At 44.8% G+C, this 24982-nt stretch overlaps 2 protein-coding genes across 2 annotated transcripts; one reads left to right on the top strand and one right to left on the bottom strand.

Moving 5' to 3' along the window:
* Positions 1 to 836: 836 nt before the first annotated feature.
* Positions 837 to 4065, bottom strand: LOC119317864 (ATPase GET3B-like). The gene is made up of 10 exons (XM_037592363.1): positions 3712 to 4065; positions 3557 to 3619; positions 3037 to 3147; positions 2808 to 2882; positions 2647 to 2715; positions 2507 to 2572; positions 1899 to 1973; positions 1703 to 1801; positions 1483 to 1617; positions 837 to 1376 (listed from the first exon to the last, which is right to left on the bottom strand). Exons 1-10 carry the CDS (start codon positions 4063 to 4065, stop codon positions 1239 to 1241), a joined length of 1185 nt encoding a protein of 394 aa, XP_037448260.1. The 3' UTR covers positions 837 to 1238.
* Positions 4066 to 15888: 11823 nt separating this feature from the next.
* Positions 15889 to 19276, top strand: LOC119317863 (aquaporin NIP2-1). The gene is made up of 5 exons (XM_037592362.1): positions 15889 to 16148; positions 16257 to 16481; positions 17917 to 18111; positions 18211 to 18272; positions 18686 to 19276. The coding sequence occupies exons 1-5, from the start codon at positions 15999 to 16001 to the stop codon at positions 18939 to 18941; spliced, it is 888 nt and encodes a 295-aa protein (XP_037448259.1). The 5' UTR covers positions 15889 to 15998; the 3' UTR covers positions 18942 to 19276.
* Positions 19277 to 24982: the final 5706 nt, after the last annotated feature.

Here is a 24982-nt window from a genome sequence, read left to right as displayed (position 1 = left end):
TAAGATGATGGCCGCGTGCCGTTAGCTCGTTTCAGTATTTGTAGTCGTCGCTAGGTGGTCTATGGATCTGGATGTAATTTTTATTATTTTCGGTATCCGTTGTACTGCCATGATCGAAGATGAATAGATCAGAATTTTTTCTAATTTTTTTTTTGCAAAACCCCCCACACAAAAAGAAGTACATTCATAGATAGCCGCCACACGAGCGATCTTGACAAAAAAAAACTCCTCATTGACGCTTGGTTACGAGCGCACGCCCATTTATTAAATTTTGACTACAAAAATAGTTTGAAATTTTCAGTATATGACATATATTTCCCTTTTGTTGTGACCACGCACAGACTATTTCTGTGTGTTTTTTCTAATATCCTCCTGCACATGTTTGTACTGCATTGCGTTGCTGCAAGTTTTATACTCCCTCCGTTCCCTAATACTCCTATAAGAGACATTTTAGTATGTATATTCACTCATTTTAGTATGTATGTAATCAATATATTGAAATAGCTAAAATGTCTTATATTAGGGACGGAGGGAGTAATACATTGTGCATTGCATCTTTTTGCACCGAGCTGCGTTTTACAGGGCGTACCCAAATTAATAAACTATTAGCAAATGTTTACTGGAAAGTCTAAATTCATCGCATTAGATCAGTTCAGTCCAATAATTTGCAAACCTACATATTTGGCATCAGACCTAGCACACTGCAAGTGTTGATTTCCCATAAATTAGGCCCAGTACCGCCGACTATGTGCCCTAGATCACACGTGGATTACTTGTCAGCGAATGGCCAGGAGCGATATTAAACTCTTTGTTTTCCCAAGCTGCCACACGAGCGATTTCGACAAACACTCCTCATTGCTATTAACATTTACATGCCGCACATAGAATTTTTGTTTACAAAGTTTTGGATCTGAAATCCCACAAGTGATCCTATAAGGACAAAGAAGCAGAACACTGCAGTAACTGGGCTGCATTGGCAGGATAATGCAGCTGTGTAACCAATCTTGTAGTATTACTGTCAAGTATAGCAAATCCCTTTTCTCATAAAAAAAGTATAGCAAACCCCATATGCTAGCTCAGTGAAACCCTCTGGATTTATGTGCTATTTACTCACGTTAGGGATGGGCATCTGCTAAGCTGGATTCTACCCAGTAGCTCTAGAGAACTTGGATTGGATAAACAGTTGTATCGACCAAGTAGTTCCACCCGAAGTTATCACATTTTCCCGCAAACTAAGATCACTTCCACACTATATCACCCAAAAACTTGAGAGCAGGAACTCCTCTAATTTCCATGTCCACGAGAGGTGCTTGCATTATGTTCAGTCCCATCAACTCTGGATCACTCTTTATCATATCCAATGCACGTGTTTGATCCTGCATGAAACAAAATGCATAAGCTGCCCTTGCACATTGGTGGTTTCTGCAACCAGATCATTAGTTGAAGATCAAAATTATTAGTAGTGTCAATTCTCCATTGTACCTTCCTTTTTATAGCACAAAATTTACAGTCTGATGATGAAGGTGGTAGAACTTGGTTAACAATAAGTCTCCTTACAGGAACACTTTCCTTTTGCAAGGAAGAATGTAATCTCGCTGATTCACTGATTGCCATGACCTGAAAATGGCAAAAAAAAAGGGCAACTATTATTACTGGGACATATAAATAGAGAAGGGGCTGCGGAGGTGAGGAGAAAATTTACCGTTGGAATCGTCACGATTATAAATTCAGTCGATTCTGTGTCACGGAAAAGCTCTCGCACCTTGACCATCCTTTCTCTGAGTTGCTCCAATTTGTTCGCCTTGAGAAGGAGAATAATGAGTTCAAAGTTTTAAACACCTACCTGGTGAAGAAACAATACATTCCAGTTTAACAGAGGAACTGAACAAGGAACTTACTGCATCCTGCTGTTGAACTTCTTGTCCAAATACTGATTTAATAGCTGATGTTGCTGAAGCAATCTTGCTCCTAAGCTGGATGGCAGGAAAAGTTAAATTAGTATAAAAAACATCAGCTAGATGGAATATAGCTATTTGTCACGGGATTTAAAGAACTTCAAGTGAAATACTTGTTAAAGTTCCAAAGATACTGGATGGAATAGACAAAACAATATACGAATACTTAATATTCATGTTATTTGGACATATGAAGCAGGTGAAGGGGAAATTTCTGAGGTCTGGTAACCATAACTGACAAAATACTAGACCTCACTTACTGTAAAACAATTGAAACATAGTACTGAATAGACGAGTATTTAAGACCCAATTTCACAAGTTAACATAAAGGCACAATGTGAAGTTGCACAAACAAGCACAAATGAGCAAAGGGTACAGCAGCAGCAATGCATTGGCTTCTACTATTGTTTATCCAGAAAAATAACAGAAGAGATATGGCAAACAATTTTGGTAACACAAAATAAGTTGACTTTTCTTCATTCAGCCATTTAATATGCGGTCTGGGCCTTGCATCTTAACATGATAGCACATCACACTAAAGACAATAGTACCTTCAAAATCTTCCCGATGGATGCATCAAGGAAGTCTGGCAAAGATAATAACCGGAGTGTATGGCCCTGTCAATAGGTGAGGCAAATCATAATGTGATTGTCAAGAGTCAACTTTGAATTCACAGAGATATGGTCATTACCGTAGGAGCAGTGTCAAATACAATGCGGCTAAACATGCTATACTCCGGTGCTTCGAGGAATTGTATAACCTGAGGTGGCATGCAAATAGGAAATCACAAGCTAGAGCTAGAAGAAACAAGCGAAGTAGGGAGACTATAAGCCTGAAGCCATCTCTTTTTACCTTTGAAATTGCTATTGCTTCATCCAATCCTGGTGGTGGTGTGTCCAATAACTCGCCCAGTTTTAACTCCCCAAGCTGTATTTGACAAAGAATAAAGATGATAATTATAAAACAGAAGCTGGACAGAGCAATTCAGGTTAATAACAATCAAGAGAACACCTACGACTGAACGTAATGTACACGAAATAATGTATTGTTAGCAAAAGTAGCCAGAAATATTGCCATGTACCTGGTCAGCAAGAATCCCTAGGCCCATGCCGTCCATGAAATCTTTTACTCCGGTCCCTCCATTCTTTTGGTTTATTGTCCGAAACTCTTCACGAGACTTCTCAGGATTTATCTGTGCCAGAATCACAAAATGTAACATTCAAGCCATGCAATTCAAGATTCTAGACCAAGTGATACACACGATTAAACCAGGCCTCCACTACTTGTGAATCCACAGAACTAAACCCTTGTGATCCCTGAATCTTTTCTCAAATTTAACAGTTGAGTTTTCCCTGATATTAAAATTGAAATGGTTTTAATGAATTAGTCCTGTTAACATTGCATCAATAAAAGAAGATACCACATATGCAAACTTTTCAAGGGAAATTACTGATAGAAGTTGGCTGAATTATTAGAGTATACTTGAACTATTGGCACAACACAAAACAGTAGCACTCCAATGTATTAGCATTTATTAATTATTAGCATAGGGGTGTCAGATAGACTGTCTTCGGCGCTGTTGACATACCAATGTAACTCACCTCAAGCGCAAACAATGGCGAATCAGTACCTTCGACAGGCGCGAGAGCCCCACCAGTCAAATCCTAAAACACGCAGCCAGGGGCAATGTTACAAATACATCAGGAGTGCAAACCCAGAGCGAACTCACTGGAAGAGCTGGAGGCTGGTGGGTGACCTGCGCAAACGAATCGCTCAGGGAGTGCGCGGGGTCGGTGGAGACGACGAGGGTGGGGTGGCCGCTGTTGGCGAAGCGCACGGCCAGCGAAGCCGCGCAGCTCGTCTTCCCGACGCCCCCCTTCCCGCCGAGCATGTAGTACCGGCGCGTCGTGCGGGCCGCCATCTCCTCGAACCCCAGCTCCTCGGCCCCCTCCTTCGCGGACGGGGCGGCCTCCGCCGCGGCCGAGGCGCGCAGGCGCAGCGGCGCGTAGCGGAGGGGGCGCCTTAACGGGAGGCGCGCGGAGCGGGCGGGCGCCGCCAGGGAGAGGCGGTGCGCCGCGGCGTGGAGGTGCGGGGAGGCGGTCGCGAGCATCGTGGATTAGGGGGGGAGATGGGTTCGCCTGTTCGGGTTTCTCTTCTCCGCTTCTGGTTGATTTTCTGCCGAGTGAGGACGACGAGGCCGGTCTCTCGCACCAGCGCGGAGGAGCACGGTGCCACCGTCTGCCACGCCGCCTCCGCCCGCGAGGCAGCCCAACCCCGCCCGGCCTGTCTGTGCTTGCCAAACCCACGAACATTCAGGTCTTCAACGAGTCAGCTGGCCCATCTAAACCAAACCATGCATGGGGGGCATTTCCCGAAATCACTACTTTGAGGAGTACTTCTTCTAAAGATCACTCCCACCTCTAAAACCATGCATTCAAAGCTTGAAACGTTTTCACCGCTGGATCCCTCGCGTCGAAAGTAGATCACATGTTGATAAGTTTTGACAAACTCATTTTTCACGAAAAAACAGACGAAAAAATTGAACCGGGAGCATGTTTGTTTTTCCTTTCTAGAAGCCGTTTCCGAGAGGCACGACATGCCTCTCGCGGAAGCAAATCTGTGCCTCTTGCTGAAGTAAAATCGTGCATCTCATGAAAAAACAAACAAAAAACTTATATTTTTCGTTTCTGAAAGGCACGGCCATGCCTCTCGCGGAAGCAAAATTATGCCTCCCACAGAAGGGAAAAAACACATTTTTTCGGTTTCCAAGAGGCACGGTCGTGCCTCTCACAGAAACAAAACGGTGCCTCTCGCGGAAGCAAAACCGTGTGTCTCGCGAAAGAAAAAGAAAGTAAAAATGTGTTTTTTATTCCGTTTCCGAAAGGCATGGTCATGCCTCTCGCGGAAGAAAAACATGCCTCTCATGAAAGGAAAAACAAAAAAATGCATTTTTTCGCGCAGATTTTTTTCTTGGTTTTTTGCCTGAAAAGTTAGAAAAGACCGGTGAAAAACCGAAAAGTAAAAGAAAACTATCTAAAAAGCTGAAAAAGCATGTGAAAAAATATGAAGAAATCACTCAGAGTGTGACACGTGGTGGCGGCTGAGAGCGCGCCAAATGATCGTCGGGAGGCTCCCGAAGAAGCGCTGGCCAACTAGTTGCTCTCAACATTTCCTATTCAACGCCTTCAGCAGCATTTGCTATTTAGGGCCTTCAGCGCCGGATATAGCCTATTCTACACACCGGCACACACCCCGCCTCCAGCCAGGGCTCGGCCCATTAATTTTTTTTTTTGTTTCATCAAATTTAAAAAATGCGTGCATGGGATTCTATAACCACCTGGCTTCACAACTGATCGCGATGACCACCTGGGAGGCTTGGACACAACACCTTCTATTGCTACACTATTTTTTTCCTTCTTTTCTTGTTTGTCAACTTGTAACACTCAAACCATGCACACACAAAAATCTTGTAACACTAAAAACAGATCTTTTCTAGACCGGTTTTTGTTTTTATTTTATTTTTAGATTTCTATTTTTCCTTTTCTTTCTGTCCGTTTCCTTTCATTTTTTTATTTAGTTTTTCAAAAGGCACAACACTTTTTCGAATTTGATGCACACCTTTTCAAAATGCTTCAAAACAAATGAACTTTTTCCAAATTTGTGAAAAAATCAAAATTGATGACCTTTTTTTATAAAATTGATGAAGTTTCTTAAATTTAGTGTACTGTTTTTTAAAAATTGATTAACTTTTTTCAAACTATTGTTTTTTTAATATTGATGAAGTTTTTTTCAATTGATAAAAAATCAAAATTGATCAATTTTTTCGAAAATTGTGAACTTTTTGGAAAAATACATGAACTTTTTCCAATTTGGTGAACTTTTTTTCAATACGCAAACTCCTTTTCGATCTTCATGAACTTCGTTTGAAATCAGTGAAACTTTTGAATTTGACTCACATTTTTTCAAAAAGAAAGCAAGTTTTCTAATTTTTTTGCAAATAATTCAAAATTCTAAGTGCTATAGTAAAATGTACAGTCTAATGTGTAATAAATAATGCGGCTACTATTGTTCTTAATGGGTCCGTGCTGTAATTAGATACTACTCCCTCCGTCTAGTGGTTAGCCAGACGCCTGCATGAGTGAAAAGGTGCGAGATCGATTCCTTGTCGAGAGCCATTTTTCGGGGTATTGTTTCAAGCTGCGTGTTTCGTGCGCCGGCCCACCAGACGCTGCATTGAGCGCCAGTTGCCTTAAGCGGGGCTAAAGGCGCGGAATATGAGGTCCCGCTTTCAGCGCCCATTTCTTTGAGATTTACAGACGGACGCACCCAGCCCTAGGAGCGAAAACGGACGAAACTGAGTGCCATCATATTTATTTTCATATTTTTTTAGAAGCGGAAATAAATATAAAAACCCCGGAAATTAATACGGAAACAGAGAGTACCGGAAACGGACACGGAGTGAATACAAAGTGGATACGGAAACAAAAATAGGCATTGGTCGGAACTTAAAACCCCCTTGAATCATAGAGAAATACATACAAAAACAAACAAATTTAATGAGTTGTTAACATGGCTACAAAATAATATCATTATGTTAACAACTTAGCGTAATATTGTAGTAGTACCGGATAATTGCGTATAGGGTCAAGCTGAGTACATGTGTGGTAGTAGAAGTTGGGCCTTAGATTCATTCTACTAATTGTGTCATTGTGTTCTCTTTGGTGGTTGGGCTACAAAGCAGCTATAGGTCTATAGTAAAAACAGAAATTCCATATTCATGAAACGGAAAGATTCATTTTCATGCATGTTCCATCGCAGAATACCGTTCCGTTTTTGTTTCCCTTTCCGCATAAAAAAATTTCATTTCCACTTCCGTTTTGCAAATTTTCGTTTTCGTTTTCATATTTCCTCTTCGTTTCCATTTTTTCTTCGGAAAAAGGAAAAGTTTCCACTCCATTTTCATCCCTACGCAGCCCTTTGCCCTGGGCTGGCCCATTTACACTTTTATTTTCCCTTTCAATAAAACCTACAGATTTCTCAAAAAGAAAAACTTCAAAAAATGATCCAGACGGGATCAAAACTCCGCACCTGTAGGCTTAGTACAACCACAGTAACCAACTGGATAACTATCTTGTTGTGCCTAGTATACCGTAAAAAAGTTACCTTCTTAATTATTATCCAAATATCACAATAACAACGTGAACCTTTTTTGGTTCTCCCATTTTCGGGTTTCTTTTGACATTTTTCCTCTATTTTCTAATTTTATTTTTCAAAATTTGTGAACTTTTTTCAAACCGACCTACTTTTTTCAACATTAATGAATTTTTTCAATATGTGAATATTTTTTAAAAATTTATGAACTTTTTTTGAATTTTTTAGGAATGTTACAATTTTTTGAAATTTGTTTAAAATATTTATGTTTTAAAAAAATCTATGACATTTTTTTCAAAATCGATGATTTTTTAATAAAAATTTGCGATTTTTTTTTCAAAATTGATGAATTTCTCAGAAATTCGTTAACTTTTTCAAAGTTTGGTGAACTTAAAAAAAAACAAATTCTCATAATTAATTTCAAAAAATTAAAAATCTAAATGACACAGTAATGGTACTATGCAATAAATAGTGCGGCTATAGTGGTTCTTAAGATTTCCGGGTTGCTATCAGTCACTGGCATTTAGAAGCTCTAGTGCTTTTAGGGGGGTAGGAGGGGGCTTTTGATCTAGTCATCTTCAATCAAGATAGTACAACAAGTCAACGAGCATGAGAGATAATAAAAATTACATCCTGAACCATAGACCATCTGGCAACGATTACAAGTACCGAAGCGAGCCGAAGTCGTGTCGCCGTCATCGCCCCTCCCTCGTTGGAGTCGGGCAAAACTTGTTGTAATAGACAGTCCGAAAGTCGTCATGCTTAGGCCCTGTAGAACTAGCGCAATAAAACAACAGTTGCTACCATTGAAGAGTAGCATAGATCGAAAGGATTCAACTTAAAAACACGTGAACATAAACAAACTCTGATCTGATCTGAGCAAATCCAACAAGAACAGATCCGCCAGACGCCCACCGACGATACTAGACGCACCGCTCGAACGGTGTCTAGGTGAGAGAATCTTATTCCATCTTCAGGGAGCCGGACCGTTTCGTCTTCTTTAGCAGCACACAAATCCTAACAAAATTTGTCCTAAGTCCATCGGAGACGAGGCGGACCGGCGGCGGCGCAAGTTCTAGGTATGCAGCGACATGAGTTTGATTCCTTAGGACAACCAGGTTTTGAAGGAATTTTTCATGCTATAATACAATTCAATGTGCTGCGCGTTCGAGCGCCGATCCACTAGGTGCTGCAATGAGCGCCAGTTGGCTTCCGCGACGCTAAAGGCACGGAATAGGAGGTCCCTAGCTCTCGCTCTGCCATTTATGTTCCTTGTCAGGCCGATCCAAGAATGAGCCGAAGAGCTTGCTACGACGCGCGGTTCCTGGTCGATCAGTTCGGTGTTGATTGGTCATGGTTCATCGGTCCATCGTGACTTATCGAATTTTTTTCCAAAATTTCAGGGAAAAAAGATTTTAAAACAAAATGCTCCTTGATTAAAGAAAGTTCTTCCATTTTTTACAAAAATTTTGGGGAGAAATCACGATTTTGAAAAACACTTTTTTTAAAAAAAAGTTCAATTCTTAAAAAACATCTAATTTGAATTTTTTTACAGATGTGAAATAATTTCATCAGAATTAAAAAAATCTATGTTTTTGGAAAATGGTTCAAAATCTCCAAAAAGTTCATATTCGAAAAAAATCAGAAATTTATGAATATTTTCACGAATTGGTAAAAACGGAAAATAAAAGAATGAGAACGAAAAATAAAAGGTAAAAAACTAATACGGAAAATGAAAAGAAAACGACAGAACTGGAAAAACCCATGCTGGGAAGAAAATAGAAGAAAAAGGCAGCCAGAAGAAAAAAACGTAAGAAGAGAAATAATACTGTAAGAACCTGGGAAGTAAGGAGAGGTTTACCCTGATTACCCGTTAAGTGGCGCAGAAGGCGCTACATAGGGCTCGGGGCATACGGGCTAGGCTAGGAAGCGTGGTACTGGCGCACAGAGCAATGCCGACCCAACCCAACCCAACCCAAACCACAAACCAGGCCATGCTGTATAAAGCCGAGGGTTTAGTCTTGCCGCGTATCACAGAATGCTCCATTTTCCTTGTCGACGCCAAGCGAAGAAAACCGTCAATAGGGTGCAAAACACACAATCCAGAAAGGAAGCAAAAAAGGAGTATCAGACGCATGCAAGCTCGAAAAAGAAAATGCGCAAGTGCATGAACCTTCCAGCCTTCACTAGAGTCCGACCAGGGACACCCGTATCGACCGGCCGGCCGATCGGTAGCGGCTAAGAGCGATCCGCCGGTCCTTCTCGGCAAAATGGTAAAAAAAATATCCACCGCCGGGTGACGCCACTCCGAGCGCAGCACGCATGCCCGCTGTCCGCCGCAAAATTACCGCGCTCCTTTCACCCATCGTCGCGTCCGGCGAGGGTTGGCCGGGCCGGCGGTGGCTTGCGCCGCGGAGCTTCCCCTCGCTATCACCCTGCATGCCCGGCCCGCCGACGCGCGGGTTTCCACGGCGGGGAGGCGGTCCACTTGTCCGCCCGCCCGCCCGGCTACTTGATCAACTTGCGTCCCCATTCCGCCAGAGGAAGAAACGAAACTGACGGCGGGCCGCGGCTGACGTGCTCGGCGCCATCCGAGCTATGAAATTCCATTCGTCGCCGGGGCGGGTAAAGAAGTGTTCATGTCCATTCTCTGCGTGTCGGAGGGCTCGTTTAGTCAGCTGGTAGATTCTCTGGAGATAATCTGGTTTATTGTTCACCAGCGACCTCGCTTGGCTTCTGGCCCTTGTGTATTGGCTAACGCGATAGCCTCTACACGCAATCATGCATTTTGCACGATGGTGACGCGCGAGTGTGCATGCGCATGACAACACATTGGCTAGATTAAGTACCATGTATGATGTATCATTTGATGCAGGGGTACTGATCTGAACTTCTTAATTAACACCGCCTTTTAGCGGAGGATTCTTTGGAGCTCTGGTTCCTGTCAGATAATGGTTGGCATTCCTGAAGAACTAACACTGTCCTTGGAGATCAGTTTTTCCGTGAATGAAGTAGCACAAAAGCAATCGACCAATGTGGCTAGTTTCCTTCTCCCTATTTTCACGACAAAGGTACATTCCATTAGCTAAAGCATCACAAGGATAAAAGCGCAATAAACATATATCGGGGCTATGCATAATTGGAAATACATAAAGAATCCCATCGGCAAATAGCAAAATCATACAAGACTAAAATTATGCCTTGGTGGAGTAAAAAGAAAAAGTAACTAAGGGAGCAAAACAATGATCAACAACCTACGATAATGATCATATCCACACCAAGTATCTGTTGACATCACAAGTACAATGAGAAAAGTTCTCCAACAACATCAGTGTTGCTATACACACGACACTGGGTAGCCGATCTGCGCACGATCGCACTGATCCGGCCGTGCATGCGTTGGACAAAGTGGAGGCCAGCGGTTAGATCACGCATCGTCCAACGTTCGGCTGCTATGTATCGGCTGCATAGTAGTTTCGCAACAACATTGCCTTCAGAAAAGGAACAACGTTCAAGCGCCGCCGTCATCATACCCAACCACTGAAGGCCAAATCATGAGTTTTCGCCTTGAATATTAAGTTTGAGCAACCCATTTTAAAAGGCCACGAGACAAAAAAAACATCGTCATTGCTAGATATAACCAATTAGGGCCAGTCCTTGGGTTTCCACCCCGGACCTTGAGAACGGTACTTAAGAAGCACCACCAAATCAAACTCATCATGTGTTCTCGCCATCACTTTTCACGATCTCAACAGCCACATGCGTAGCACGAACTAGAGATACCACATAAGGGAAGATCATGCTTGCATAAGCAAGCAGCTAGCCGAGCTGCGACAAAAAGAGTCGGTCGCAACCGAAGGCTTCTAACAACGAAGGTCGTCATCGCACACTGCAATGGAGATTAAGGGAGGAAAGTCGACGACACTGCCAAAGTTCTAATTATGGATGCTCCGACAATCTCGCACCGTCCTCATGTTTCGTCGTTCTCGTCTGTGACGGCTGAATCAGACGAGAAAACATACTCGTCATTGCCGCTAGATTTGAAGATCAAGGATCCCCCGCCCTGTCGGGATAAACACCTAGCAACATAGGACCATGCATACAGCCACCCGAGCAAAGAACCGCTATATTAGGACGCAGCAAGCCGACACTGTCGCCTCCGTACCTGTAGATTGGATCCTGGTCACCGACATATCACCACGCCGACCCAACCAGACAAATCCAACGTTATCGTTGTACAAACATGCCGTCTGACTCTAGTCATTGTCAATAGATCATACCTTCAGAGCACCCCGAAGCAGTGCCGTCAATCACAGAACCAGGCTTGATCTGCAGCCGCCGGCCCTAATCGGGCCCTACATTGGACCGCCACAGACGGTTCCCCGACCACCCCTTGACCAGCAACCCGGAGAGGTGTAGGAGTATACCTGGCCATGGGCAGTCCGGCCCGGGTGGCCCGACCCGGCCCGCAAAAGCCCGACCCAACCTTGCCCACGGGCCGCCCTGGGCCTAGATTTTGAGCCCGATGGCCGAGCCTGGGCGGGCACAGGCCCGTCGTATTTGCAGTTTAACGAATAGGCCCTGCCTGAGACCCGATAGGCTTTTTGCATGATGGGCCGGGCTTGAGCCTGATTTTTAGGCCCGACAACCGGCTCGGGCCGGGCTCGGGCCTAGGTTTTTCGTGTCGGGCTTCGGTAGGCCCGGCCCGGCGGATGGCCAGGTATATGTAGGAGTAGCACCTAGCCCGAGGAGATCTCGCAGATTGGAAGCAGAAAGAGGCCGACCAACCCAGAAGATGAGGAGAGGCTAGGTTTTATCGATAAATGAGCGAATGAATGACCTACAATAGCAAGATGCACACAACCACTACATCCAAAAAATACAATTGTTTTACAGAAAAAGTTAAAAAAAAAGATCCGTGAAGAATATACCGGCATCCATGGTGACTGAATAGCCTAGAATGGCAGAACCTTCCACGGCCGGCCATCCGAGCACACGGGCACCGGCGTGGAAGGCTATATGTAATGTTGAACAGTGTGCTAAAACGTCGAAGGCCACTGAAAGTTTCAGTGGGGCGATTTGATGGGCAGATGCGTGTTGATTCTCGTTACGAAGTGCATCCACGTTCCGCGGTCAGGTTCGGCCCGCTCGGGGTACAAATCGCAAGTAGTGGTAGCCTCGCCTACCCATTCAGGAAGCCATGGCTTTTTCTGAATCTGAAACTAAAAATGCATCCCAGGAGCTACTCATTCAGCTTAGTTTTTTTTTTCAAATCGATCTTCAATGCAATTTTTTTTAATACAGCACACGCAAGCGTTGTATATACGCGTATACACTCACCCCTATGAACGCACACACGCACACTCTACCCTTATGAGCACCTCCGAAAGACTGAGCCGGCATATCATCTGAGATTTTACGAAGTCATCATAGGTGCCTCGTAGTTGAAGGAAACGTCTCCACCCACTAAACGCGCATTGCCGGAAATCCTGAAATAAATACAGGATAACTGCGAGCACCAGCACTTGAGCCCCTGGTGAGTTGGGGATACCACAGTCGACCTAACCATCCAACTACAAGTTGGTTCACATTTTCAATGCACTTTCATTCCTTATTAGACAACTTGCGATGATAAATTGGTATACCCAAATATGTAAATGGTAAGGATCCCAATTCACACCCAAACAATTGTCTGTAGGAATCTTGTTCTTCTTTGGCTCTCCCAAAACAAAACAATTCACTTTTGTTAAAATTGATCTTCAATCCTGACAATTGCTCGAAGAGGCAGATGACTTGCTTCATATTTCTAGCCTTCGCCATATCATGTTCCATGAAAACTATTATGTCGCGTATTGTAATACGGATACACCACCATCCACTAGATGAGGTACTAGCCCACCTACTTGACCGTCCTCTTTGGCCCGATCAATGAGAATTCCCAGCATATCTGCCACTATGTTGAACAAAATAGCGGACATCGGATCCCCTTGTCTTAGGCCCCTTTGCGTCTAAAAATAATGACCCGTGTCATCATTTACCTTTATGCCAACGCTACCTTTTTAAACAAAGGATTCAATTTTTTTAGGAATCATCAAAACCCTTCATACGTAAGGCCTGTTGGAGGAACAACCATTAACCTTATTATACGCCTTCTCGAAATCCACTTTCAAAATCACCTTATCTAGTTTCTTCGAGTGAATTTCATGTGATGTTTCATCTTTCATGTAGAACAACCACACCTTTTAATATGTGCCTGCCCGGCATGAAAACGGACTAAGTTGGTTGCACTACACTATGTGCAATTTGCGTAAGCCGGTTTGTACCAACTTGAGGGGAGGCTAACTTTTTTCGACAAACAACATTTTCATCCGGCCATTATATCGAGGTGATGCAACTGCACTGCGTGAATGACTGACGTCACATAGCAAGATGCACACAACCACTACGTCCAAAAAATAAAGTTGTTTTACAATATTTTAAAAAAAAGAAAGACCCGCGAAGAATACCGCCATCCATGGTGAATGAATAGCCTAGAACACCGTGCTAAAATGTCGAAGGCCACAGAAAGTGAGGCGATTTGATGGGCATATGGATGTTGATTCTCGTTACGAAGCACACCCACGTTCCGCGGTCAGGCGCGCTCGGGTACAAATTACAAACCGCTCGCCTACCCATTCAGGAAGCCATGGCTTTTCTGAATCTGAAACTAACAATGGTTCCCAGGAGGTACTCATCTGAACGGTTGGTCTGACCTGACCTGACCATAGGTGCCAAGGTTAGGTATTTAGCCAATATGGTTGGACTCATGGTATGAACATAGATGCAAAGCGCCAAGGACTAAACACATCAGCTTTGCAGGAATCAGTTCATTTCCTCCTTGGACAAGAACGTTAATAGTAATCTGAGGAACGTTACTAAGAGTAGTAAATAGTAATCATCTGTATCCTCATACGTGATTGCTGCAGAGTGCAGACAAAGAAGAAGAATTGATTTGCAGAGGTTATGATTATGTGTACTAGATTAATCAGTCAGGGATCTATGACGGATTGACTGTGCGTTTTCTGCCAAACATGGCAGTATTTCTTGTTGTGGTATAAACGATAGTGCCACTGATTTCAACAGTAGCTGTCTTTTCAGCCTGCCAGGGAATGTAATCACTCGTTCTCAACGCGTATGCATACCTCAAAGTGTATAATCTTTACTCGGCTGCTTGTCCCGCCTCCTAAACTAAGTATTCCTGCTGCTGCAACTGCAACAAACAAAATTTACTTTGCAGAGTACGTGTCAGGTCGAAACATTCAGTGAGCTGCAGCAGAATGGACCTGCCTGGCAAGGCTGGCCAGGACTCCGGGGCCTTAGGATCAATTTCCCGGCCGATCTGCAGCGAGTGGTTGTTTTCGTGCTTGATTTCCTGTGAAAGCACAGTTTTTGGATTTTTCTTTGTGAAAACGTACACCACAGTCCACAAGTAACTGACACTAGAGGCCTGCTTCCTGCATGTCTGCATCCGTCACATTAAGCCGGCAAATCCCAGCCTCGATCCGAAACCTCGAAACTTCCACGAGTTCAGACAGGTGCATGTAACCGGAGCAGAGAATGGTTGGTACCACGTCGGCGTCTCGCATTGCTCAATTCATGCAGTCGCTGAGGATCCCAGGCAACAGATGAAGACGATGAGTATCCAGACGCCTGAATCGGCGATGTCTGAACTCTGAAGCCTCAAGGCAGTTGCTCGCACACGATCCCCCACCGATGCGGTGCGCACCCGACACGGCGAAAGGGGAGCCCAAGATCGGCGAGGGGTCACTCCGGACTGCAAAATATGGTTGACTAATATCGGACATCAGCACAGGATTTTTTCAGCAGTGGCAGGTCGGTTCTGACGGCGACGATCGATCAAAGTGCAGCGCGGCGCCTCCCATTCGGCAGCGGTGACGGCAGTGCGGAGAGAGTGGTTAAGATAACCCCTTATTGTAATGGCATCTTAGCAAATCTGCAACTACTCATCATTTGAATTTGATAGCTTGGGTTTCGGCATGAGCAACCCTGCATTTGAAAAATATCCAGTTGATCGGGCTCCATCGTTGATCTGGAAATGGCGGCAACTGCTGACAGGGACAATGCCCCTCCGGCCAATGATAAACTTCCGGCACGGCTGTCCTGGTTGGCGTTGGCTCATCACGCCTGCACTGCGTGTCTTCTAGGGCAGTAGAATATGCCAATGTCAACCTAAACACAAGCTCGCAAGCGTGAGCCATGGGGACGGACGTAGGAGACCCCCCCTCCCATGAAATATCCATCCATCATCACCTACAAAATAGAATTTCTTTCTCCGGAGCAACCCTGGCTTAAAAGAATCGGTTCGTCGCCGTACATCGGCGTCACGACGCCGACGTCGGCGCCTTTATCCCGGCATATTATAGGCACCTGCGAATTTACAACTGCAATCATTTCTTCTATCGGCCGATTGAAATATCGTTTGCGTACTTTTCGCCCCCGGGCATGGTCCTAACACGTTTATGCATGCCCTTAAGCAGAAGAGAACAAGCCCGGGATTTGGTTTATTTCGTCCAATGCCCATGCGACAACGTGTTCGAGCAGATTTAAAAACAAGAAAACTACTGGAAAAACACGGAGGGCGGGAGATTGATCGGAGCTAAGCAGCAGCACAAGCCCAGTGCCTATCCGACACCCAGGCCTAATTAAAAGGTGAGTGTGGACTGCTAGTATCTGCCACCTCGCGCCCGGTCCAGCCCTATAAATACCCCGCTCTCATCTCCCCAAAGAGCAAGCGAGCTAAGCTAGTTCATGTAAGCTTCCTCCTCTCCACCTACAAAGCAGGAGCTCAGTCTCAGGTGCTGTGATAGCTCTGCTAGTTGGTCGACTTTGGAAATGGCCACCAACTCGAGGTCGAACTCCAGGGCGACCTTCTCCAGCGAGATCCACGACATCGGCACGGTGCAGAACTCCGCCACGCCCAGCATGGTGTACTACACCGAGCGGTCCATCGCCGACTACTTCCCTCCCCACCTCCTCAAGAAGGTGAGCAGACCGATCGATTCGATCGATCATAGAACTGCGCCGGCCGCGTGACCGACCACTGGATTCAGAGCATGAATGAATGACGCGAACTGTTGTGTCGATCTGCAGGTGGTGTCGGAGGTGGTGTCCACGTTCCTGCTGGTGTTCGTGACGTGCGGGGCGGCGGCGATCAGCGCCCACGACGTCACGCGCATATCGCAGCTCGGCCAGTCGGTCGCCGGCGGGCTCATCGTCGTCGTCATGATCTACGCCGTCGGCCACATCTCCGGCGCGCACATGAACCCCGCCGTCACCCTCGCCTTCGCCATATTCCGCCATTTCCCCTGGATTCAGGTACTACATACGTTACGCAACAGGACACAACTCTGGGCAGTCGAGCAGTGACGCTGCATATGCACTAGCTGCTAAACGCCTAGATCATTCAGCCACAAAAGCCATCCCACTACTAGTAATCACGTTAATCTTCTCGCTTTCTCTTAGTCTGTTATTTCCAACGAAGAGATCTTGGCAAACACCCCACTCATCGACCGAGATACTATCTCGACCGGATGACACAAGTCGCACAAGAAAACCCATGGATTGCTTTGTCACGGCTACGTACAATGCTCAGGACCGCCTCCGGTTAAAGAAATGTTCATCGCCTTATTAGATTACCACAGTTGCTTCAGTATTTGAAAGACCGTTTTCAGGCTAGGTAGAAAATGGGATGATCACATGCTGATTTGTTTAGTCATGGCTAAAAACTCAGTTAACTCACACGTACTTTTCAGGGTGTTGTCATGGACGTGATATATACTGCCAAATTCAATCGCTTCTTTAAGCGTAGTCGGCGAATTATTGAGTCGACATAGCGTCTAGCTTGTGGACTTAGCTATAAGCTATAAGCAGAGTCAAAAGCAACGGGGTTAGGGTATATGCTCGCGTAACTTGTTGTCCCAACCAACCAATCGGGTAGTACCTTTCATGATGGTATTTATACACCAAAACGATGCCCAGAAGCCCAGTACAATGAGTAGCCACTTGGAGTAGCTTAGCTGCTTCGCCTCGCACGTCCCTTTCCCTGTCGATTTGTCTAGTTGGAGTTTGTTGGAAGAAATAACTTTGCATGTAGCACAAAAACAGCACTATTAGGCAGGCTATATGTGTGAGGTGTGATCGGTCGAGGCACCAACCTAAAGCTCGGTCGCATCAGATATATGAAAAGAAAGCCTTTTCTAGTCGGAAAATATGAATGAAAAGCTTTCTTTTTCTTACCGCGATGGTTCAGTTAGTGGTGGCAAAGCGTATGCATCGATCACAGGAGATACACGGCCGGGGGCACTCGCCAGCACTAACGCCGGTACTGTGCCACACCAACCGACCGGTTTAACACTGACACCGCTTTTAGTCGGCATTTTCACCGTGCGAAATCGCCTTCCGGCTCGACCTAGAAGACGACCTTTACATGTGTCGTGGCCGCAGGAGCTCTCCTGCTGCCTGCGTACGTACCGGCTGCCTAGTGCGTGGGGCACTGAGGCAGGCCATGTCTGTGTGGGGCTAGCTCGCAGGTTCGTCGAGGGCACGCGCGCGTGGCGTGGGTGCTGTGAGATTTGGGGCATGTGCCATATATTCGAGGCCCGGATCTGCCGGAGATCGCATGCAGCGCGGCCTTTCGATCGGCACCCTATTCCGCCGGCCAGCCGCCCAGTTACCATGCTAGCTGCACATATTCACGAACCGATTCGATGTGCATCTGTTCTGATGGATGATTGTGCTTGTGCTTGTGCAGGTCCCGTTCTACTGGGCGGCGCAGTTCACGGGCGCGATCTGCGCGTCCTTCGTGCTCAAGGCCGTGCTCCACCCCATCACCGTGATCGGCACCACCGAGCCGGTCGGGCCGCACTGGCACGCGCTGGTCATCGAGGTCGTCGTCACCTTCAACATGATGTTCGTCACCCTCGCCGTCGCCACGGACACCAGAGCGGTAAGTCGTCCGGCCGCCGTCTTGGATGCTGATTGCCATTTGTCGACCTCTGTAAAATCATTGATTCTGACATTGTTTTTTCCCGTGTTGTTCATGCAGGTGGGTGAGTTGGCTGGGTTGGCTGTCGGTTCCTCCGTTTGCATTACCTCCATCTTCGCAGGGTAAATATGTACACTACGCTTAGAGATTAATCAATTAACACCTCCCCTTGCCGGCTAGTAGTAGTTAAGAAATCACTACTTGGACTACGCAGTATCTAATTCATTCTCACTCACGCCCAAAACGAGAAATTCCTTAATTAGGCCCAGTTAATCACCACTTGGCTCTTGGCACCCAAGGGAAGGGCCAAACAGGAGTCGCTGATAACATTCTTAATCTTGGTAACCTTGACCGTATCCTCCATGGCCTGAGCTAGCATGGAGCGATGGGGCACGCACGCTAAGTACAATGACATGATTGATAGTGGCCGCGTCAGACGATGAATATGTTAGTCTAGTAGTATTATGCTCTGATATAATAAACGGGATTAGTGATGGAATAAAACTGAGACGCGACGGCGACCGATCGAGTGCAGGGCGGTGTCAGGTGGATCGATGAACCCGGCGAGGACGCTGGGCCCGGCGCTGGCCAGCAACCGCTACCCCGGCCTCTGGCTCTACTTCCTCGGCCCCGTCCTCGGCACGCTCTCCGGGGCCTGGACCTACACCTACATCCGCTTCGAGGACGCGCCCAAGGACGGCCCCCAGAAGCTCTCCTCCTTCAAGCTCCGCCGGCTGCAGAGCCAGTCCGTCGCCGCCGACGACGACGAGCTCGACCACATCCCCGTCTGATCCTGCCGCCGCACGCCGGGCCGGACGGATCTCCCGCTCCCAGTGTGTGTCCTTGGTAGTTGTTGTTATGTGTGTGCGTGCGTGTGTCACTTGTAACTCAGTGGTTGGTCGATGCATGCAGGGGAGTACGCGCGTGCGCGCATGTGTATGCTTGTCCGCCCGCGCATGTCGCAGTAGATTTGCTCCCTCGCTCTGTTCATGTGTGCAGGCGACTGAGCTTGGGGGCCTGGTTTGGGGGCGCATCAGTCCGCACTCTGCAGCAGTCGCACGCGTGCCAAAGTGTATCTCTCCTGCAATTGCAGTACATAAAACATCCGTGGCTTTGGTTCTCAAAAGAACATGTGTTGGCTTTTCGCACCTCCCTCCCGTTTGAGCAGTCTTTGGAGGGGCTCTACCTTTAATTTCGAGTTTGAACCATGAAGTATGATTGTGATTCATCTTCACATTACTATATTTGTTAATCCTTAAAAATAACCTTTCGTTAGGGAGGCGGAGAAAAAAAACTTCAAAGTAATCAAAACATCGATCGAACCATCTTTTACCATCACAAAGATAGCGTGAAAGGTTCTTTAATAGCAAGGCCTCTAGCAAGAGAACGGCGATCAAGCGCCATCATCGTCGGATCCAACCACTGAAGGTCAAATCCCGGGTTTTCACCCAAAAGATAAGGACTGAGCAAATCCGAGTAATGCCTTCCATAAGATACCGACGCAAAAACACTGCCATTGCCAGGTATAACCAATTAATTTAGGCCTTGGGTTTTCACCCCGGTGCTCGAGACCGGGTACTCAAGAAACACCACCAAAATTTAAGTCATCATGTGTTGTCGCCACCACTTTCCGCGATCCCATCAACTACATGATAGGCACGGTTTTGATGTGAGATGCGAAGCAAGTGAAGACCATGCCCGCATAAGCAGCCAGTCAAGCTACAACAAGTGCCGGTTGCCACCTATTTGGGACACTTCGGCAGTCCTGCACATCTTCTCCAGTGTTGCATAATCGGTTGACAAACCATATTTGCCGTTGCTGCCGGATCTGAAGGTCCAAGACCCTCTATCCTGTTGCGACAAACAAACAGCAACACAGGACCACGGCGCCATCCACGTGTCCGAGCGGAGGACCGCTTTGTTGGGATGTAGAAGGTCGCCGCTGCCACCTACGTAGATGGAATTGCTGCCACCAACAACTCACCTTCGACGATCGTCGGCCCGGACGGAAGCACCGCCGTCACCGCCTAGCAAAAGTTCAGCCGGAGCAAGAAGTCAATGCACAAATAGTCATACAATCACCTTCTCCTCTCAGAATCCGTTGTGTGATTCACCCAACCGTAATAGGCGCAACACTTAAATGCATCCACATGTACAGGGAGCAACGACGGGTGCTTTGGTAGATCCGATCACATGACTTAGGTGTGGAAGGTGGTGGCGGCTAGGGTGAAACCACATCTTAGCCCTGAAGTAAGTTTTGATGCTAATGACAAGCGATTAGGGGATAATAGTATTCATGAGTATATGGACAGGTTTTTAGCCCTTATTATTTAAATCAAAGGTGGTTGGAGAACACCCACATAAAAAGGGATAAAACAAGATGACATAATTGGATCAAAGCATTATATTTTCCTATCTTTGTCTCATATGAGGGTCGTGATATGAAAAGGATATGCATGAGGAACACGAGCGGGATTCATGTGACATATGAACCCAAGAAACTTACAAATACCTTGTGCCAAAGCCTTGAAGAGAAGACCCTTTAATTTGGTCTTTACCTTCAGCTCTGCCTCAAGGTCTTTGGACTTCCGACGACAAAGGGGAAGGAAACACTATTGCTAAACCCGAAGTATTTTGTCAATGGATCTCGAATCTCCAAGTTGGTCTAGGACCTTTGGGTTAGGCAGAATGTGAAGGAAAACAAAACAGATAGGGCCCATGTATATGATGTCCCCTTCTTCCCCAAGGGAATGGTCGACCAAATCTCACCCACCAGTATTCTTGACCGCCTCAATCTCTTGTTTCAACCTCTATAGCAAATCAAACTTTGATTTGTTGGAGGGAAAAGAAAATAGGAAACTTAGATTCGGGATTCCACCAGGTCAATCTTAAACCTCCCTTGATTTCTTTGTGATGCTTGTTACTATTGGGTTGGCAATGAACCCTAAACGTTTGGTGTCTCTCGGTATCTTCCAAGCATATGGATTTGCTTTAGGAGGTCCATGAAGGTCGGAAGCCACCTCAGGACCTACCACTTAGTCGTTGAGCTCATGCTTTGTTAGCCAAAGCTCAAGGAGAATGCTAACCGAGAAGGAGGAGATATATTTGTTGTCGTTGGGAAGTTTTGTGCCTCCATGCCTCCCCAATTGGTACAATAATCCCCACGAGGACTTGAACTTCAGGATTATTTCCTTCTGAAGCTCTCTCTACTTTTTAAGTTGTTATCTACCTTGGTTATCTTGCTTAATTGTTGCTTCTTACTATGTAGGATGTTTCATCTAGTTGCATTTAAATAAATTATACTTCAATGATCCCAAAAATCAACCAAGAAATTTATATTAGTCGCCCGTCTACCACCTCCAGTTGACATCCTTGAATCTTGAAAGGGTTTATCAAAACCGAACAATCCCTTTTAATCCGTCCAGATCCTCCACTTATATATACATCTTTAGTGGTAGAGCCCAAAATAGACTCTATGTCTGATATCCACCTGAATCCAATCTGAGTGGGTTCCGACCCCTTACTACTACATGTACATGCTCCATTGGAAAGCTCACCACTAATCTCTTGTCTATGGTAGTTGCCCCTCCATTGATGGGTCCATGGCCTTTCACGGGTATGTGATTAACACTTATGGACTAGAGATTTTGTCTCATAACTACTTTAGTATGCTATCACTAACTGGCCTGAAATCTTAGCCTGTAAGGGGTGAGTTTGTAGGGATTTTTAAAATATGACAATTCACCGATTAGATATTACACACATCATACATCATTACGCATTTCACACACACACACACACACACACACACACACACACACACACACACACACACACACATATATATATATATATTACATTTTCACGCATAGATCACAATTATAGTTCAAGTGCATCCTCTCAGTAAACTATTACAATCCCATCTTATCGCATTCTTGTCCCATCAACGGGTCAGCTATGCCGACATCTCTAGAGTACATAAGTGCAATGGTGCTGGAAATCTTAAGCTTCTACAGAATAGGAGGGTACCCAACATGCTTGACAAGTCAAGCATTAACATGCCAGTTTCTCAGTGACACTGCCACATATTCATCCCAATCTATCTAAAAATACATCAAGCAAACGTTAGAGAAGAATTTGGAACGAAACAGTAAACCAAACATTGCAACACCAATGGTTACACAAAGAATCTTGGGAGACAATTACAATGTATAGAACAATATAAGATATAATATTGGTATGTATAGGTAGAATCCAAAAATGAAGAAACAAATCAAATAGACAACATAGAACCACTAAATCACGTGCCACTTATGATTGAATCCCCAACGACCATCCTAACTATATATTGTATATTATAACAGTAATATAAACCAAAAGTTGCTTTAACTTATCTGGTCCTGTACAATCTAATGCGCTATGGATTCCGACTTGTGGGGTTTAGTTTTTTCAGTTTCGCATCACCTCTGCCCTTGATCATGACAATTGCTGGATGTAGAATGTTTGTGTAATGTATGTGTTCATCCGTACACTAGCACAAAGGACAAGACCATATCAGAACATACAATTTATACCAGTCGTACTAGATCACCAATGCCATAAGGACACATGAAACTAGATAAACAACGGAACAAGCTACAAAATATACACCAAATCATGGGGTAATAACTAGTTGGATTGAAATCACACCTTAATTTGGGATTGGAGAGGTTTAAGGATGGTGAAATCACTCGATAAAGAAATAATTTGATGATGGATATAACAATGTGGGTGATGGTGGCGCCCTGGCGGCGTCCCGATGCCACCAGAAGTGAGGGGGTCCCTCCTTCCTTGATGCCCCCTGCCAGGCAAGATGTTTCTCCTCTATCTTTTCATGGATATATGAAGGGTGGAGGCCGAGAACCTCCCCCTAGATTGGATCTTGACTTTGGGGGAGACTTTCTTCATTGGTGTTTTTGACTCTTGATACTTATTGATTCTCGAAGATTTGTAACTCCATAAAATCTAGTGGAAAAACGCGCGCGATCATAACATTTGTGCCAAGGATCCTTTCAAAGGGCACACTTTGGAAAAATTTAAAGGCCCACATAGGTACGCGGTGCGGTCTTGAGGCATGACACATTGCTCTCCTGGCTTGCCCTTTTGTAGGGCATGTGATTCTTCTTGAAGGTTTTGTATGATTTTTCTTGAATGTTTGCGAGAAACTTCTTGAAATCACATAATTCACAAAGACAAGACCTTCTTGCCATGATCATGAGGTTTGTTCACAAATGCATAAATAATTCATGAAATAACGGAAAATATGCGATTGAACTTCAAAATAAATCGGTATGCTTAATATGTATGAGCAACTAGCACATATCTAGACAAATGCACTAGTGAGATTTGCTCAAATCATGACGGAGGAGATCCGGGGGCAACCACCGGTCCCGCGTGAGTGGCCATGCGTCCAAGCCTGGTCGTGTCATCATGACACTGGCCCACTAGTCTTTGGCCATGCCCCCTTTGGTCCATATATTCATCTATTCATCGTGTTCCTGAGGAGAATACCAGAGATCCACAACTACCATATTATTTGTTTAGGGGGATATTAGATTGACATCTTTGCTACATTGTGATTCATTACCATCCTCCATTAACACGAAGCCTTCCTCCATCGACATGGTAAGGTTTTCCCCATCCATGTTTGAGTAATTTATTGTAGGAATAGGGAATTGATGAGAATTGGATGATTGTGAACATCTTATAATGGGACATTGATTAGGTCTTTGCTCATCTATTACCTAGAATGGTGTTGATGCAACCTTGCTGTTCATAATGCTTATTACTAGGGTCTGCGTAACTTGATATCATATCTGAAATATTCAAATGCCATCTGCAAAAAGCAATAGATGGAGTGGAATCCCTCCTAAAAATGGTATACACGGTTAATTATATGCAAAGTCTCATATCTTGTGCCCTCGACATAGCTAGTTTACTTGTCAATTGCAAAAGTTGTAATAGTTTAACATATATGTGATACTAAAGTGTTTTTCAATTTATAATAGACAATTATAGAAACTATATATGCATGTAGAGTAAGAGAAAATGTGACAAGATCCCAAAGTTTCACTAGTAGCATATGGTACATAAATCTAAATACATATATAAATGAACAAGTGCAATTTTATCTTTGATATTTCATAATTAATTGAAAATATATAATGTGCCTCAATAAATTCAAGTAATATCCATACAATACTTGGCTAATGCTCAATCTCAGATACCCAATACCATGGCTACACCATGCTCAATCTCAAATATATAATAGAACACTACATAACATTGCATCGAGCACTTTGATATGTTGTTCGGGTAACCTCAGATATACTTACTTGACTTTCTCCTTAATGAGGTGCTCTAGGTAATGTGTCAGCAAACAAAAATATTATTCATTCTTTCTGTCATTGGGCTACACCCGATACACTCCATCCAATGCATACCATTTCTTATGACATCTTCTTGTTGTAACCTAACCAGGTTTAAAATAAGGAACAAGGATCCCCAAAAATATATCATAGATAAAAGATAAATGCCAATATAGGTTGATTTGTAATAATGTTCGACAACTCATTTGAAATACACAAAACTATTTTGCTACATAGTTACCACTGAAACCCGTACGTACTCTCGAAGGACTACGCGCCTTCATCATGGGAGAAATATATACATATTTTCTGAAAGGCGCCTAATGTAGATTAGATCTAAGGAGGCCTCTCATATTGGACATGCAATTCTCTTTGTTCTCCGTTTCTGCTCGTCTAGTCCACGCGGCTCTTTGGACAATGTCCAA

The sequence above is a fragment of the Triticum dicoccoides genome, chromosome 6A (genome assembly GCF_002162155.2).
Source record: "Triticum dicoccoides isolate Atlit2015 ecotype Zavitan chromosome 6A, WEW_v2.0, whole genome shotgun sequence".
Lineage (NCBI taxonomy): Eukaryota > Viridiplantae > Streptophyta > Magnoliopsida > Poales > Poaceae > Triticum > Triticum dicoccoides.
This window is presented reverse-complemented; position numbering and strand designations above follow the sequence as displayed.